The 19,000-nt window shown below is 41.2% G+C and overlaps 1 protein-coding gene across 1 annotated transcript in view; it reads left to right on the plus strand.

The window, feature by feature from the left end:
* gabra3 (gamma-aminobutyric acid type A receptor subunit alpha3) overlaps positions 1-19,000 on the plus strand; it is a gene marked incomplete at both ends in the record, with an annotated part of 220,671 nt that overhangs the window by 99,661 nt on the left and 102,010 nt on the right. The window contains one exon of the mRNA XM_083643203.1: positions 8,653-8,720. Within this exon, the coding sequence (XP_083499329.1) occupies positions 8,653-8,720 (68 nt within the window). The remainder of the gene's footprint in view (positions 1-8,652; positions 8,721-19,000) is intronic.

A 19,000-nucleotide genomic window follows, 5' to 3' on the forward strand; every position in this document is an offset into this window, starting at 1 on the left:
GTTCGCTCGTTGCTCGGCGCATACTGACAGAGAGGAAGAGAGACTCTGCCGCTGCGAGTGCACAGCGCTACTGTGTGTGTGTGTGTGTGTGTGTGTGCACGTGCGTGCGTGCGTGTGATTCGATTCAAGCTTATGACGTGATAAGATCATTCATTTTAGCACCGCGTGCACCGCTCTCTTCAATGAGGAAATCCAGACCTTGTAGAAAAGTGGCGATTTTGGGGGTTTGGGTTGAAACATCTCCTACTTTCTGAGGCACACAATTACTCACATAAGACCCTAAATGTAATAGTTAGAAGGTTTTTGTGGATTTTGGTTTCCAGGGACTTTAAGAGCCACAGCTAGTTTTTGAAGGCAGTTTGAAATTGAATGAGTGACAGGTCGTAGCACCACCAATGAGAGAGCGGTTCGAAAAATGGGCTGCGCCTCCCGTGTCGTCTGATCGCAAAGTCCTTACTGATTGGGGAGGACTGAATCCACCACTGGCCAATCACTGGCCAAGTTAACGGTTCACTTCCGACCCCAGCTGGCTGAGGGAAAGGGTCCCAGACCCAGAGAGAGATCTGCAGCATGCAGTAACGTAGTGTATCAGCGTAAAGGTCTCATTATAGTCGAGCGAGGCTCCGCAAGGCAGACCTCCGCAGATCACGTGCGCACCGAGGCTTTTATAGTATAATCTTTATTATTTCAGACAAAAGTCCATAGCACATAGATGTATCATACAATAACATACAACATGGGAAAAAGGTAGAAAAAGAGATTAATAAAATAAAATACGATAGTGCAATAAAAGTGCAATAAAAGTACTGTAGTGCACTCCTACCTAATCAGTAGCTTGGTTTGTTAGCGCCACTATAATGCTGTTGTTTGACACTTCCAGGTGCTGCATAAAATTGTACATGAGTCGCCTTAACAAAGCCTCACAGGTGGGCACATCAACAGAGGTAAACAGCTGACTGGCACTATGCCACCTGGGGACACGGAGAAGTAACCTCATGGCATCGTTGTATGCCACTTTAAGCCTTTGCATGCTTTTCACTCTGTAATGGGACCATAGACGAGCCGTATACAAGGGGGTGACATATGCTCTGAACAGTGCACATTTTACATTTACAGGACACATAGAAAGTTTCCTTAAAAGCATATTAGCTTGAGCATATATTTTGCGACACTGTCGTTGGATGTCACTGTCATCCCTGAGATCCTCTGAGAGGATATGTCCAAGATATTTTAATTCCTTAGACACACCCAAAGCAGCATCTGAGAGATGGAACACTGGGAAAGTGGATTTCTTGTCCTCTCTGGATCGGACAACCATGATGCTGCTTTTTTTTGGCATTATATGTAATGTCATGTTCTTTGCCATACTGTGAGCATATCCTCATATAGGATATGCTTATAGTCAGAACGGCAGCCAAGTGATCAGCATGTTACATTGTACAATGGTAATGGTGAGAACAGCCCATGAAAAGTCACAATGAAACGCTATTATTTGCAGTACTGAGTGCGCTTTCACTCTCAAATGACCGTATATCAGCACATGAATGAATCACCAAACTTGTTTTTACTGAATAGCCATTTCAGTTCTCAGCCCTGATAGCCTGCTTTTAATCTCTCTCAACACAACACATTTACTTGTTGAAATGACTCAAAACAAACAGTTGCAAATCAAACTTTACCACATGGGTTAAGAAATGTGGTGAAAACACTGCGGTGTGCGGCAGCGGGGGGCGCGCCCAACGAATTGACGTCATTTTTGGCTCGCGCCCCTTGCTCCTCCCCCGCGCCTGGCGCGGCGCGGCGACCATAAAACCAGCTTAAGAACTCTCAAAGGACACTTTTAATTATTTTTTCTCTTGTTTTGAAAGGTCTGATTTTACTGATCATGTTTCCAAGCTGAGAGAGTCTCTTGTACCTCAGAATGATATTGTGAAATGTGTCACAGCCCTATTCAAGAGAATAAACATAAGAAAGGCTGCTGGCCCAGATGCCATCTGTGGGCGCACTTTGCGCTACTGTGCTGACCAGCTCAGTGAGCTTTTTACCAAACTCTTTCAGATATGCGCTGACTGTGGCCAGATACCCACAATTTGGAAAACATCAACTATAATCCCGATTCCCAAATCAAAAAACCCGAAGGAATTTAACGATTTCAGACCTGTTGCACTTACATCCCTTGTGTTGAAGAAATTTAAGAAGATTTTAAAGGATATTATTGTCTCCTCAATTGATGGGAAACTTGACCCCTTGCAATTCGCTTATCAAGCAGGTAAAGGTGTAGAGGATGCCAAACTCTTGATCCTAGACAGAGTGTACAGGCACCTGGAGAAACCCAGATCCCACGTGAGACTCTTATTTGCTGACTTTTCCTCAGCCTTCAACAAGATGCAGCCTCACATCTTGATTGAGCGTCTTGCCTCTCATTTTAATTTGCCCGATCAGCTTTTATTGTTACTTTCGGACTTTTTAACGAACATAATCCAGCAGGTTTTAGTGAATGGACACATGTCCAATTTATTGTTTTCAAGTACTGGCTCGCCCCAAGGTTGTGTTCTTTCTGCCCTGCTTTTTATTTTGTTCACAGACCTCTCTGCAGGTCCTTCCAGGAGGGCAGTCTCCTTGTGAAGTACTCTGATGACACTGCCCTACTGTCTCTTCTTGAGGGCTCAGAGTCTGATCATGGAGATGCCCTTCCTGCCTTTGTCAAATGGTGCAATGACAACTTCCTTGATCTTAATGTGGCCAAGACCAAGGAGTTAATTATTGACTTTAGGAAAAACTGTGACAAACCAAAAGCTAGTATCATACATGGTGTGGATTTTGAAATCGTAGAGACATACACATATCTAGGAACAGTGTTCGACTCTCAACTCAAGTTCGAGGCAAACACAGAGTCTATTGTCAAGCGTGGTCAGCAAAGAATCCACTTAATGCGAAAGCTCAGTTCCTTTAATGCCTGTGACACCATTCTTTGTCATTTTTACCAATATTTTATTGAAATAACTTTAACTTTAACTTGTGGTGACTGCCCACAGCCGCACACTTAGCATAGACTGTACGAATTCACTACACTACCCAGACGCCCCGCGCGGCGACGTCTGTGGGAACACTATGTAAAGACCCGGATGTATGAATGTATGAAGGATGTATGAATGCAGAGCGCGCAATAAACCAGACAGGATTTTTACTTGCATAACCCAGTGACTCCCTCTTTATTCCCGTGGATTCTACGTGATTCCCTGGATTACTACAAACTAATAACTTTTTCATTTATTTGCTGGTTCAACGTGTTGTCTGTGAAGGACAGGAATAGCCTAAACGCTATAGTCAAGGTCTGCTCCAGGATTATTGGAGTCCAGCAGAATAACCTGTGCTCCATCTGGAGAAACGTGTGGTACAGAAGGCAAAAAAGATCATCAGACAATCTAGCCACATTTTGTCCAGTGAATTTGCTCTGATGCCGGCGCTACCATGCGCCCCCTAGGAGAACTAACCGGTACTCCAACTCTTTCTTCCCTTCAGCTGTCAGGCTGTTAAACACAGACAGTAGTCATTTTAAATGAATGCCTTCACTTATATGAGCGCACAACAGGCTGTACGTATCCTGTCTGTGACGAACAGGTTAGGCTCGTTCATACATATATACTGTGTAGATATATATATTTTATTTCTTATACATGTTCTCATGTCTTTACATATAGAAATATATGTATACTTTTTATTTCTTGTTCATGTTTATATGAGGCTGATCTGTTATCTCTGACATTATTTGTTTGTTTATGTTATGTCATGCTGTTACGTTACGTCCTGTCATGTCTGAAGTTTGTAGCTCACTGTGAGCTTTTGAAGGTGTTGGGTAGGCTGTGAAACTGAATTGCCCTTCTGGGATAAATAAAGTTGTCTGAATCTGAATCTGAATCTCATGGGTCTGGCGTTGAGACTACCCCACATAAGACCTCTACAATGCCCCCCAGCCAGAGACCCACTGAGAAACCCGTCTCAAACAGACTTGGTAGCAACTGGAAATAATTTAATTCCATTTTCAGGAGCATCTAGTACAGTATTAGCTGGCTCCATGCTTTGGTGCTCAGTTGTGCACAGAAACAGAAAAGGGGCAACTTGTTTTCTTCCCCTCCTATGCCTGCCATGCAAACTGCTGACTTGCTGTTGTGATCATTGTGTATTTGCGGGGGCCATTTGCTTCCCAGGAATGATTAATGTGGAAGAGGATCCCCTTTCTCCTGGGGGCCCTTTGCCAGAAGATTGGAGACTTTACCTGTGGGTGGTCTCCTAGATCTGGGACAGATTCAGAGCTGAAGATCTGTTCGCTTTCGGAGAAAATCATCGCTCCTAGTTTCTGCACTGCTGGGAGCAGCTACTGTGTCTCACCAAAGGCCCAAAAGCCTGCTTCACACATTTTCCCCAAAGGAGCTGATTCACACTAAAGAGACTAGAATTTGATAGCACCACTTCCTTGATATGCCATACTTAATGCTACACTATGTTAACATAATGTGTAAAGTATTTACAAATGATTAATGATCATGATTAATTAACATTCTTTTTTTTATGCACCATGACTCAATTACTTTACAACGATCAATTTGACAAATGATCAGGTGATCATCCTAAATGAGTTACAAAGCATTATGATATAATAATAGTCATTCTGGAGCTCATAATGCATGCTGATGTCTAATGATACATGTAATAAATGATGATTTAAATAAATATACAGGCCCTAGCAATATACATTATAGAGCAGAACAACCTCATAACACACAGTCATGCCACATTCATATTATATTATGTCATTTTCTAATGTGATTATAATGTGCCTATGGTACCGTATAATGGCAACTAAAGTGTTACCCTAAGTTGAATAAATAAAGCATACAGATCCTGCATGCAGCTGACATCCTCCATTTTATCCCTGAGCCAGTCCCTTGGGGACTGTTAAATGTTTTTGGGCTAGCTTAACAAAATTATTTTGGGTCAAAAGGGATGTCTTCTCTCCAAGGAAATAGACAGAGGCCTGGCCCAAAGCAGATTTCATGCTGTTGTGGAGCTGAAAAAACTGCCGTGACCCAGAACAGTTGTAGTTGTCCTGGGCCAAAAGCATTCAACCATTGAAAAGCTTCTGTGATTTTGCTCCACACACACTCTCTTTGGCCCCTGATTTGAGATTGAAAACTTTATCAGGCCAGGCTATTTGGGGCAGCTGGAACCTACTGTAGCATGAGTCTCCCTTTATAGGACATCTCTCATATTGGTGGACCAAAATAATTTATCCATTCATATGTCATTGCAAACTTGCAATTAGTGTTAATTTCGTCGACGAAAACTATGACTAAGAGGACTAAAATGTTCAGACTTTTAGTTTCATTGACTTAGGCCATGTCCACACGGAGACGGAAGCAATCTTTTTTTTTTTCGTTTCAGAAAAGTTTTCCATAAACACGGAATTGTTTCAAGAAATGTGTGTATCCACATGAAACCACTGAATACCACTGAAACCGCTGTAGAATATATGCCAGGCCGGTAAGTGGCGCTGTAACGCTGCCACAAAGTACACCAAAAACAGAATAAGACAATCTCGTCAATAATGGCATTCAACCACTAGGGGCGCACAGTCTATAATGTGTATCTCACTGTAGCGAGCAGCTTAAACCCTTGGCTTTGCGGGGAGGTTTGCCATGTCGATGAATAAAATGATTAAACCTATACAGGCAAATGCAGAGCTGTTCAGCAGGGCTGATGGTCTCCCTGTAGCCTACAATATAGAACGTTAACTATCGGTGACATTCCTGATATCATCCACTTCCATGATCTTTAGACATGTTGCAAACACATCCCAGCGTATTGGCCGCTCCTGCACATCACAGCACAGGCTAAATGATGCAACATAAATATACATTATATAAACTCATGGCATAAATGTGTTTTTATTGGGAAAAGTCGCGTCAAGTAAGCTAAAGTCTTGTTGGAGTGGACACAAGTGGACATCACAGACATCACAGTGCAACCGTGTGTTCCTCAAACCTCTCACTTCCCTATTCACGTTATATATAGGGCAAGCCGAGTATGTCGGTTACACTCAGGGTTTACATTTCATTTCATTTCATTTTGTCCAATATTAAAATATTCCAGAATTGCATGTTGTATTAAAAATAAATATAATTTCTATCTAACACGTTAAAGGGATACACCACTTTTTTGGAAGTTTAGCTCATTTGCCACATCCCCCCCACATAACCAAGATACACCATGCCTTACCGGCACTGTCTGCTTAGTTTACAGTGAGCTACAGTCGTGAAGTTAGTAATTATCACCATAGAATGGAGGCTAATGGTACAGTTGTTAAAAATCTGCCAAAACACACATCTCACGGCGCCAAAATACATGTTGTGCTTTGGGTACTCACCACATGATGAAATATTAATCCAATGCACATAATTGGTCTTTTTGGAAGGAAAAGAGGTAGCCGGCACTACTTTCCAAACATGGCCGCCGACCTCTTTTTCTTAAAAAATATGACAAAGACTAACAAGGACATTTAACACAGGACTAAGACTAAGACTAAATTAAAAAATAGCAGACAAAATTAACACTACTTGCAATTGAGGGGGAACATGACATGACATGTTTTGGACAAAGTTTATGTACAAATAAGAATCCATGTCTTCAGCTGTCCAGAACAGCATTAAATCTGCACTGGGTCAGGACCAGGTCTATTTCCTGGGAGACCAGAACAGGCATTACTATTGACCTAAAGGTAGTTTGCCTGGCCCAAAAACATACTATGAATTAGCTTTCATGACAAATTTGGTCCATGACTTGAAAAGCTTATTGTGCCACCTAGCTGTGCTTAGGCCTCCACTCAAGGGACACCTGTCATGTTGGCAACTCAAAATAATTGAATCCTGGATATAGTGTCACAAACTTGTAACAGTGTGGTAGTATTTCAACCTGACAATCTACCTTCAAAACAGTAATACTAGAAACATGTCACATATTTGACCACATATCCCTTCGTGACAGGCTAAATGTGTTGTGAAAATACAGTATGTGAGCTTGTACTGATAAATCAGTTGTAGAAGTGGCCCAAAATGATTTAATCAGGAGATCTCTCGTCTGAATACCCTCATTAAGATTATGGTGTTCATCTATATAATTGACTAGAAATGAGCGCTAATTTATAGGGTGGAGACTCTGAATGGTTCTCAACTGCTCTCAGTCCGATGTGCGGATATTATTATTAGGGATGGACATTTTAAGCAATTTAAATACTTGAGTACTCTCCTTCTATTATGAACGAGTAACCGGGTACTCGCGCGCGCGGGGAAGGGGGGTGGGGGGGGGGTCATCTGTGTGATTACTATGTAATGACGGAACAGGGGTAATCTGCTGTGGGGCTGTTCACACATAACGTTTGCATTTTTGCATGGAAAAAGCGCTACCTGGAGCATTTTTTGTGAGGAGAGGGACTGACTGTGATATTAGGTGACGCTAAGCTAACGTGTAAAAGCCTACCTCAGACAGTATCTCCGATGGTTGGATGGATGGCATTAGTGCTTCAGAGCAGACAATAGTGTTGTGAAACAAGCGAAGACTCATTTCCAATACATGTCCATTGTCCAGTATCATCCATTTTACAGTTACAGCCACAGCTAAATAGTGATCACCATGAAGCGATTGTCTCCCAACAAGTGATTCTTTCTCCACATTTCTTGTGACTAACATTATGGGAAACGACAGTGTGGTCAGTAAACTAGTGCAAAGTTTTGAATTAGTTTTATCGGGGGTGCACTATGAAGAAGCGTGCATCTGTCTCCTTCGGGAGCATAACTCCAGCCACCATTTTCGGGATGAGCTGTAAAACCTCCGGTTAAAACTTTCAAAATAATGTTACCTAAACAAAAGTAAATAGCTTATTGATGCACGTTGGAGGAGAAAAAGGTATTTATATAAGGGTTTTATTTTCAAAGCACCAAAGCAGATGACGTACAGTACTTGTACATTCTGGCTGACTTGACGCCCGTGCAGTTCATGCTGCCAGATCCACATGACCATGCGTGTGTAGATCTAGGCCATTTTAAAGGGGTGGGGAGTGGGCTCAGGGTAACTTTAGTGGACTTCCCCCTGCTATGAGCTCGTCAATGAGAGCTGTCTATCTGTCACTGCTTGTACTTGGGCCTTAAATGATCAAATAGGGTGTGAATGTTAAAAGGAGGAGAGCTTGTGTCTGAATGACACTTACTGTTTCTCACCCTCCACAGTAGAGCTATGGGCCAACAAGCGATTAGCCACAGACAGAAACTCAGCCATCATATCACCCAAAGAATGTTTATTGTAAATAATGTATTATTTGCCATAGTTCTTGTTTACCTTGTGGCAACACTAAAACAAAAGCCTTCCCTGTAAGTAAACCTCACCAGGTAAAATACTGCAATCTCCTGAGATTACTTAACCCTTGTTGATGTTGTTTTGTAGTTGGGTATTAAACATTGAAGGTTTTTTTGTACATATTGAATTTTGGTTTTCTGAAATGCAAACTGGCTGACTTCCAGGTAAACAAAGGCAGAGCTGCAGTAGGGCTTTATGTATAAAGACTGCTCTGTAATGTCTTCTCTTCTCTTCTTTCACTGTCAGAGAGTGTGACAGAAGTGAGGACCAACATCTATGTGACCAGTTTTGGGCCGGTGTCAGACACAGACATGGTAAGTATCATCCTCCTCATCAGTTTGTTGAAGAATCTGCTGCAATTTGTTTCATCTGATCTAAGCATGTTATATTATGTTTAACTTGTTATTGGATTAATGAGCGTGTTGTAGCTTGACACACAAAAGAGACTTTGCATTGAGATGATTTGTCAATGTGCATGTACTGTAGGTGTTAAAACGGTTAGTGTTCTCGGCTTGTGCAATGGATTAAAATTCATTCTCAGGATAAAATGAGGACTGACTTTTAGCTCTTGTTTTGCTGATGGTTCAGTTTGCATTAGTAAAGAGCTATTACTGCCGCTAATTGAACAATGTTTTCCCCACTGATGGCGCTTTTTTAGATGTTAGAGCTCGAGCACAGCTTCTCCATGCCATCAAAATACCACATTAATTGTCAGTGGAATATTATTATATCACTTTAGACTTTTGGTTCTTGTGTTTTTAGCTTTGGAAGAGAGCTGTTCACAGGATTCCCAGGTGGAAAATATGAAAATATATTTGAGCAACAGTCAACGCCAGTTAAAATCTTTCTACATAAACTGACAAAGACAATTAGGGCAGGTTGATTATAGACAAAAACAAACCAAAAAGTACTGTGATATTGATTTCACTAATCTTCAAATTGCAAGAGTTGCAGTTATTTAATGATCCAGTGAAATGGATTGTTCCTACTGTGAAAACCATAGCAAACCAAGGCAAATTGTTGCCTTGGTGGCTAGTTGCCTTTCTCCTTTCTTTTCACACTGTCCTTGGCAGTTTGACATACTGCAGCAATTTTAAACCAATTTTCCTTTTGAATTCAAAGGAAGTTGCCTTCCGTATGAGGTCCTCGACCTGTCGCCTTGATGTTATTCTCACAAAGTTCTCTAAAGATGTTTTTGACACTGTTCTAGTACGGTAATTTATTTATTGTAGATAAATTGGTGCACTGCCCTCTACTTTCAAGCATGCAAAAGTTCAAGCCCTTCTGAACAAAGCTAGTCTAGATCTAGTCTTAAAGGAACATGCCAACATTTTGGGAGATTTGCCTGTTTGCCATATTCCCCATAGTAAGACGAGAAGATAGATGCCTTTCTCTGATGCTTTTCTGCACCCCTCCTCTGCTAGTCAGCTTAGCAGCTGAATGGCAGTAAACGTTACACGAGCCTACCCCCGTTCAGTCACCAAAAATACACATTCCAACAGCGCCAGAAACACTCACATGTTGTGACTCGTGTACTCACCACGCGATGAAATACAAATCCAAAGTTTCAGGAAACTGTAACGGTAATTTTCAAAGTAAATCCATAGCCAGAACTAACATGGCAGACCCAAAGTTACTTCCGCATTCACTGAGGCTAGGGATGTCCCGATACCGATAACCGATACTGGCCTATTTTGCTGTACTCATACTCGCCCAATACTGACACGGCCATGCACGCGATACAACTTTACACCTACGGCATGCGACGTGACATTAACCTCAAAGTAGCAAGCCAGCGTCAGGCACATTTAACAGTGCCGATCATGACACATTTAACACTGCCGATCATGTCACATTTAACACTGCTGATCATGGCACATTTAACACTGCTGATCATGTCACATTTAACACTGCTGATCATGTCACATTTAACACTGCCGATCATGTCACATTTAACACTGCTGATCATGTCACATTTAACACTGCCGATCATGTCACATTTAACACTGCTCTTCATGACACATTTAACACTGCCGATCATGTCACATTTAACACTGCTGATCATGTCACATTTAACACTGCTGATCATGTCACATTTAACACTGCCGATCATGTCACATTTAACACTGCTCTTCATGTCACATTTAAGAGGGCTATATCTCTATGCTAACTTAGCCTGCACAAAAACAAACAATTAGAAGTTTGATTTTGTTGGGGGATAGTTTCTTGTATTAAGTAAATGTCCACAATGACAGTTATAATACAGTATTTTGGTAACATTACATTGAAAATATTGTTGTTGTTTTTTTCAACATTTTATTTAAAGTTTTCAGAACATAAACAAGAACAGAAAAAAAAAAGAAAAAAAAAACATATATACATAGATTCAACGTTACAATGCTACAAAGTGGTGCTACCAGTCATGTAAAATGCTTGTCTGCTTACAAAAAAAACAAAAAAAAATACTGTGCAAGGGATCCACTACAAGTGGTCCAAAAGAAAGTCAATTATCATTTTTAGCCTCATCAAAATATGTAGATCAGGAACGGGTCCCAGATAACTACGGTAAACATTTCCTCAATGAATTGGTCCTCTGGAACCTGAGTCTCTCCATACATATAATTGAGACCATGTCTGTCAGCCACAGCTGAAACGAAGGTGATCGAAAATATTGGTTAACAATACAATACAGTACAATACAATACAATAACATTGGGAAATGTACCGGTAATCTCATTATGCTGGAACTTTAACAGTACGGTGCTTTTTTTAAGTAGCCTCCTACAGTAAGGTGTTATACAGTACGGTGGTTGTTTGAAATAGCCTCCTACAGTAAGGTGTGATACAGTATTATTGTGGAGAAAAGTTTTCATTATAATCAAACCAAGCAGGTTTGAAAAATTACCCCATTTGGTCAGATTGCCCGTAAACAAATGGCTCAAAAGCAAATCTGAAATAGCTCCTCTTGTCCTTCCCAAATGAACAAATATGATTCAAAGCACTCAGTTTTGACAAGCAGGTCAAGAGGGTCCTGCAGTTCTTCTGCTTCATTCAGCAGACAAATCTAACGATGTGGAGAAGGTTATCCATGTTTTTATTCTTTCTTGTTTAAACTGCTGCCACTCTCTACTCCTCCCTCACACATGGCTTTCACCTTCACCTTGTCATGAACATAACAGCTGTTCTATTTCCAGATGTGGAAACATCATCCTAGTTTTAAAATCCCTGCACTGGTTATGTAGCAGTTTGTTCTGTAAAGCCACTTCTTCACATGCAGTGGAATCCGTATTATAACCCACTCCTAGCCGGTTGGCCTGCATGTTAAACAACAATTAGCCGGCCTACGCGCACTCCCGCGAGTCCGTATCATATTCATCTCGGTCCCCGGTGTAGGATCCGCATTAGCGCAAAAACAGCTGCTGTTTAACTCTGGCAGCTCATGATCCAGATCATCTAGCTGTTATGTGTGAGTGGGCGCGTGGTGGCACTTTACAAACCATTAATGTTCCATCATTATTTTCATGAATGGACGTAGCGTTAGTTATGTGGCTGGATTATTTGGAAGAGAGCCAATTTAGGTGAGTAAACAACTAAAAATTTAATCCCCCATCTGCCAGTTTAAAAATGCAACAAGAGAGATGATAGCCTACTAGAGTTGCGCGATCTTGACCTCAGTCAGATCGTCAATCGCCACCCTTTGACATCGCCAATACATGATGTCATCGCGCAAGCACATGGCTATATATTATATGGATGTTAACGTCCATATTAATTAGCTTCAGCTGCGCTCTTGCTGTAGGCTACTTTGCTAACTTAGCATCGATGCTAGCGGGACTTACCCAGCTATCGTCATTGCCTGCTTTTACTGCTGCTTGCTGGTAATAATCCCATCATTCCCATGTCAGAAAAAGTCTCCAGATTTGTCGCTAACAATAGTCTCTTCTGAGAAGTTTTCTCGAGTTGGATGCAGCCAAGTCTATTGTGTGAGGCAGCCATTTGAGGCAGGCAGTGTTGTGTGACTGTGCGTCCACAATGCGGAGAGGAGAGGAGCTGACTGACTGACAGCCTATATCGAGACATAGGCCTAGCCTAACTTTTGTGGGGAAAAATAAATTTAAAACTAGTCAGATATGACTTGAATGCCACTTGTAAAATAAATCACCCACAGTGATTGACGACGGTGCGACCACTATTTTGACTGCGCTCATTTTTGGCACAATGCCACCCTTCGTTATTGCCTGAATGGTTGGAATGGACCTTCTGTTAAAACGGCATGTTTTGGAATGGAGTTTGGTTACAGATTCGCTAAAGCCGTTTCCTATCACATTTCTTGTTATCGATACATGATACCCCCTGCCCACTGGCAGAAAAAACGGCTCATATCTAGTTGTTTCTAAACAAAGACCCCTCATGTTAAAAAAGGTAAAACCGGAAAATATCCTGCTCTGGATAGCCAGACATGATCCAGACTTCATGTTTAAAAGCCTCTTAATTGACTTCAGGATTTCACTGATCACCAGACCTAGCCCGGGGTCAGACACTACACACCTTTTCACTCTGTAATTACAGAATAAAATCCTCAAGCACGGTGTTTCAAGCTTCTCTGCAGTCTAAAGTAAGAGATGACTGGGCTTTTGAACAGGTCAAGTCAGTATCATTATGTAATTACTTGAAGTACATGAACTACATTTTTACACATTTGTTTTTTATGTCATCATGTATTACAGATGCAACCACTTAGAATTGTCGGCTGATCCATGACAGGGCCCATCCAGATACCTGGCAGATTAAACAAAGATAAAACAGTCCTTAATTGATATATAATTGGGAAGAGGGTGGGGCGGCGACCATGGGATAATGTCCATGTAAAATGTCATATCATATACATGTCATTAGTTATATGATCTCCTTCTCATTGCTTTAGTTTCTCTAAAGCAATGTCATTTATGCTGTAACAAAGTTCACTTCTTTGGTATGCCAGCCGGCTGGGAGCACCAATTCTGAGTGGCTGCCACTGTATATATGCTGCAAATTTGGAAAATCAGATCAAGTCTAAATTGTTTTCACTTGTAAATCTTATTTTCTTGCTATTATGTTATCAGTTTACTGTGTTCAGATTTCCTATACTTTCCACATCACATGATTAACCATGACATTCTACTATGGAAGTAACAGGGGAAATAACTCACTCAATACTCTGTTTGGTACATTGTTCTGGGTACAATGAAATATCTATCTAGGCCGCTAGCTACAGTATGGTAACAGACACAGTCAAACCACATTCATCAATTGGCAACCAGAGGCAATGCTAGTGATATTAAAGCTTGCTAGCATGGTGTTAATTTATCAGCTCATAGCCTTTTTGGAAGCAGAAAACTGCACTGTTCCCATGTCCTTACTACAGTGTGCAATTTGCTTGAATAGCCACTATTCCTAGTTTTCATTGCGTTAAAATGTGAGAGAATTATTTTGGAATAAATCAGAAGTTCGAGTGTTTGCAGGGAAACAAAGCATTTGCAGAGAATTGTTCATGGAATCAAAGCCCAAATCATGCTCCATTTAGCTTCTTTTCCAGACCGTGGAGCATGGCTGGCTGGGCTATAATAGTATTTGTCCTTGACTGACTGACTGACTGACTGACTGACTGACACGCTCACTCACTCACTCACTCACTCACTCACTCACTCACTCACTCCCCATTGTTGAAACGCACATGTGCCACCCCGATATTCCCACGGCTGTTTGGTCAGTTGATAGAAATGGATCTCTCAGAATCAGAATCACTTTTATTGCCACAGTATGCAAGTTACATACGAGGAATTTGTCTTAGTGTATGTATGCAGCGTAGCGGTCACATCAATATACAGAGATAAGAAGTAGGAAGATAACTAAAGACAATCACAAAGTTGCAAGTGCAATCAAATCGATATATATATATACAATATATACATGAGTACATGAGTGGTGAAGTGTTCAGTGGATAATAAATATGAATTTACGTTGAATTTACATGAGATTTACAGACTGAGTTAGATAGACGTTAAATAGGCAGTGGATTTACATGAATTTACAGTCAGAGTTAAATAAGAGTTTACATTGAATGTACATGAAATTTACAGGCTAAGTTAAATAGGCATTACATGTGCAGGGAATTTACATGAATTTACAGTCCCAGTTAAACAGGCATTAAATTAGATATGAGTTACAGTTTTATGGGGGGCGGGGGGGGGGTGTTCAGTTGAGTTTAGGAGGAGGTTGATTGATTGATGATTGATTTTTATTTATGGATATAGAGAAGACAATTTACAAAAGAAAATTCCAAAGGATAACATGTTAAAGTGAGAACACTTATTTCCAACATGGTCCCTGCTGTTGTAGGACAGAACGCACAACACATAACATGTAAAAAGTCAGTCATATCAATATACAATTTCTAATCAATATACCATTTCTTATCCGTAACCAGACACCTAAAATCATTAAAACAAATAACAAAACAAAAACATGAAAATCGGCAACAATTTCAGAGAACCAAATCCAAGAACAAAAACAACAATATCACGAATTAAAAACACTGTTTTGCTGGCGGCAAAACCTGTCCTCTAGCTAGCCACTTTACTCCAAAGATGATCCCGGACCTGCCTTCTAAAGACACCTCTCGACTCTGACAGCTTGATACCTAGGGGAAGGCTGTTCCACAGCAAGGACCCAGTATAAAAAAAGGAGCTTCGAGCTGCTACACTATTCACTCGTGGTACCTTGCATGAGCGCACACTAGCCCTGGTGTTGTGACCATGCTGGGTATGGACCATTGTTATCTGTGAGCCCAGATACATGGGGGCAGTACCATTGATGATGTTATACATATGGTTTAGCTTTAGCTGTTCAATCCTAAACTCAACAGGCAACATACCCACCTTTTTGAATTCGTTTCCACCTACATGTGTCCTAGGAGGAACATTCAGTGAATAACGAATTATATTATTTTGCATAACCTGCAACTTCTTCTGTAATTTCATGTTCAGACCACTGTACCAAGCTGAACAGGCAAAATCAAAGTGGCACTGTATCAGTGCTGTTACAAGGAGTTTTTTAATAGTAATATCAAACTGCCTTGTTCTGCGATACAGAAACTTGAGTTTACTGGCACTTTTTGATAATATTTTCTCAGCAGAGGTAGTGAGTTTGTGTGTGTGTGTGTGTGTGTGGGGGGGGGGTTGTTGGTGAGGTCCTTGGTGGAAGGGGTTTCCGGGCCTTGTTGGTGAGGCTGATGGCGGTTGGGAAGAAGCTGGTCTTGTGGCAGGTGATTCTGGTCTTGGCAGACCTCAGTCTCTTGCCGTGGGGGAGTGTCGGCCAGGGTGGGAGGGGTCGGCCATGATCTTGCGAGACCGCTTCAGTGTCCTGGCTGCATGCAGGTCCTGGAGGGATGGCAGGTTGCATCTGATTATCTTCTTAGCGCAGCGGATGATGCGCTGAAGTCTGTTAATGTCTTTGAGAGTGGCAGCAGCATACCAGACAGTGATGGAGGAGGAATCTCTCATTGGAGATGTGTCAAATATTTCTCAGATAGAGAATTAACATGAGTGCTGTGTAGATGAGCCCTACTGGAATATCCCCCCTGTTTAGATTCCACCAGACACACTGCTGTCACTGTAGGTACAGTAAAGACAAGCAATTAATCATATTGAAATTAATTGCTTTGAGTCAGTCTACCATATGTGTAGCTTCAGAACACTCTGGCCCATTTTCTATGCCACATTCTCTGACACAGCAGCTGTTTCAGGGCACAGTGCCTTGTCCAAGAGCCTGAACATGTTGCCCGAGGTCTCATTGACTTTCAGCAGGAAGCAGGGGCGGTTTTAGGATGACACCTTTGGGTGGGCTCAGCCCCCAAAGAATGTATATGGTGGACCGCAGCCCCCCTAGGGGGGTCCGGGGGCATGTCACCCCGGGAGAAGATTTTGTACATTTCAAAGTAAAAATTGATCAATCTGGTGCACTTTGAGATCAAAATGAAGAGACTAGATCTATGAAGAAAGCTTAATCGATTTATCAGATTCAGTCTTCTTCTTCTTCTGTGTGTGTGTGTGTACTTCTTAGCAGATACAGCTTCTTCTCACAGTTCCTCTGTTCTCCACCTCCACACAAAATCAATAAAACAATAATCTAAGAGTGACTTGAGGTTAATGAGGTACCAAAGAAGTTAAATGAATTAACTTTATAAACTGTATGACAACCATGAATAAAGCTAACCTTCACACATAGCAAGCAACACTGCAACAGGCATATCAGTGGCTATTCTAAACATAGGCTACGATTTAACACATTACCAAAATGGCTGGCCACTTAGCATTATGCTAGTGTGCATTTGCATATCAACAGACTCATTAACAAACAGCTTAGCACTAGTAGCCTAGTTTACACCTCAGCTCAGTAGCCCCACAATGATGATCACAGGTACCCAATACATTAGATGCACGATGTTGCCCCCATTCACTTCATAGTAAACTCTGGTTGACTAATGAAGAAGTTCATTTACAAAATATAACTTAAAATAAAGACTTCGTTTTTCAACCAACTCAATGATCATGGTGTTTAACACCTTACTCACTATAGAAAAGAGACTTACTCTACATTGGCTTGCTGGTGGTCTCTGTTGTCAGTCTGAGGCTCTCAAGGAGAAATAGAACACTTCCTTATTTCCTGGGTGATCAATTTTCCAGGAGTGTAGATAAGTAACTTCCTCTAGACCTAACCATATTTTCAAAATAAAGGTATGTTGCATACACCAATCACCAATACCATTATTATTATTATTTGTATGGCTTTAAAGCATGAATGAGAGATGAATAGAGGAGGGCCAGCTATTCTTATTTTTGTTAAAAAAAAAAAAAAAACTCTATCTTCCAGGGTGGGCTGAGACTATCTCAGGGTGGGCTTCAGCCCACCCAAAAAGGGTCTAAAACCGCCCCTGGCAGGAAGGAAGAATCTCTGCAATGTACATGAAGAGGGTCCAGGATAGGGATGTGGATTTTCAGTTAATTTTACTTTCGACTAACCGACACCCTTAATCGGTTAACCATCGGTAAACTTTTTTTACGTGAAATATTAAGACAGTGGCGCGTGCCTTTCATTCCAGCACTCCATAGGGTTTCAGACTGCATTTTTTCTACCATTATTTTAGTGTGCGAGTCCAGTACTGCAGTGCTTCCTACACTACCAAATCTGCTTGAATTTGACATTAATCTTATGTCTTATGTCCTAGACATAAGACCTAGACATAAGACCCGACTCGGGCTCCACCATCTCCACAGGCACACAGAGGCTGCTGCCTTCTGTGTGTATAGGAGAAGGCGGGTAGAAGCTTAGTAGACGGTGGGCCAAGGCTGTTTTTTGTGTTGTTGATTGATCCTCATCGATATTTTATGTATGATGCCAAATAATTATATGAAGTCTAAAACTGTTTGTTGGCAGCTCTGGTTTGAACGGATAATTTCATAAATGTATATTTTAAATGTCACTCTACTCAGGCAAATCGCGGGATAGCTGTAGTTGATGAACTAATCAGATCGTAGTATTTAATACCTCACGTAATTGCACGCGGCTTAAAGGACCCCAATCTGCCCCGCTGCCTCTGCCCGAAATGTAAACAGAGCTCGCCTATGGATCCATGTGTGATTTCCAGGTAAGAATAAACCAATAAATGCACAATGTTGAGTATTTAACGTTACATGTTATTCACAGGTATATGCCACACTATATATTATCTCAGAAACTAGCGTAATTGTGTTTGGTAAGATAAAGACATTTGATAAATGAATGGATTTTCCTCGTAGGCTGTAGATCAGTAGGTTACTATAGGTTAGCGAGGTAACGTTAACGTTAGCTAGATTACGGTAGCATTAACGATCTAATGAATTTGAGCCATAAACAGTTCAGAAGCTAGCTAACGTTAATAGTAACATACAGTAACTACGTTTTCTATTGTTAGAGCTTCCAAGAAGAGAGAACATTGCCTCTGATGATGATTACACTCCTGTGATGGTGGTCAGGGGATGGGGAAGACAACTGTGTCTATCACGGACCCAAGCCTCGATCTTTGCAGATGCCCGCAGATCTGGAGAGATGTGCTGCAACAACTGTACTCTTTTGTCTCCATGCTACTTCCAGGCTACTACACATAATTTAATGTGATGCTTACATTTTGCTCAATGTATGGGATGAACATCCGGGCCGTGGTTGACGTTCTTAAACCCAGAGGAACTGGGGAAGACAACAATTTCGATATGCAGCCTGTAGACAATTTGTTGTGGCAAGCAGGGTTCCTACGCAGGTCTGGAAAAGTATTAAAACTGAATTTGATCATTTCCAGGTCTTGAATAGTTTTGTAATTTGGTGAGATAAATCTGGAAAAGTATGGAAAATCTTGTGGTAGAATTGACTGCACACGAGCACACGAAATCACTGGCAAACGCGAGCAGCGTCTTCGTCAGAGTCTAAAAAAAGCTTTCTTTTACTCTGAAGAAGACGCTGCTCACGTCGAAACATTAGTTTTGTACCTTATTAAATTTGTTTGCCAGTGATTTCGTGTGCT

This window comes from Poromitra crassiceps (assembly GCF_964638095.1).
Source record: "Poromitra crassiceps genome assembly, chromosome: 1".
NCBI classification, from domain to species: domain Eukaryota; kingdom Metazoa; phylum Chordata; class Actinopteri; order Beryciformes; family Melamphaidae; genus Poromitra; species Poromitra crassiceps.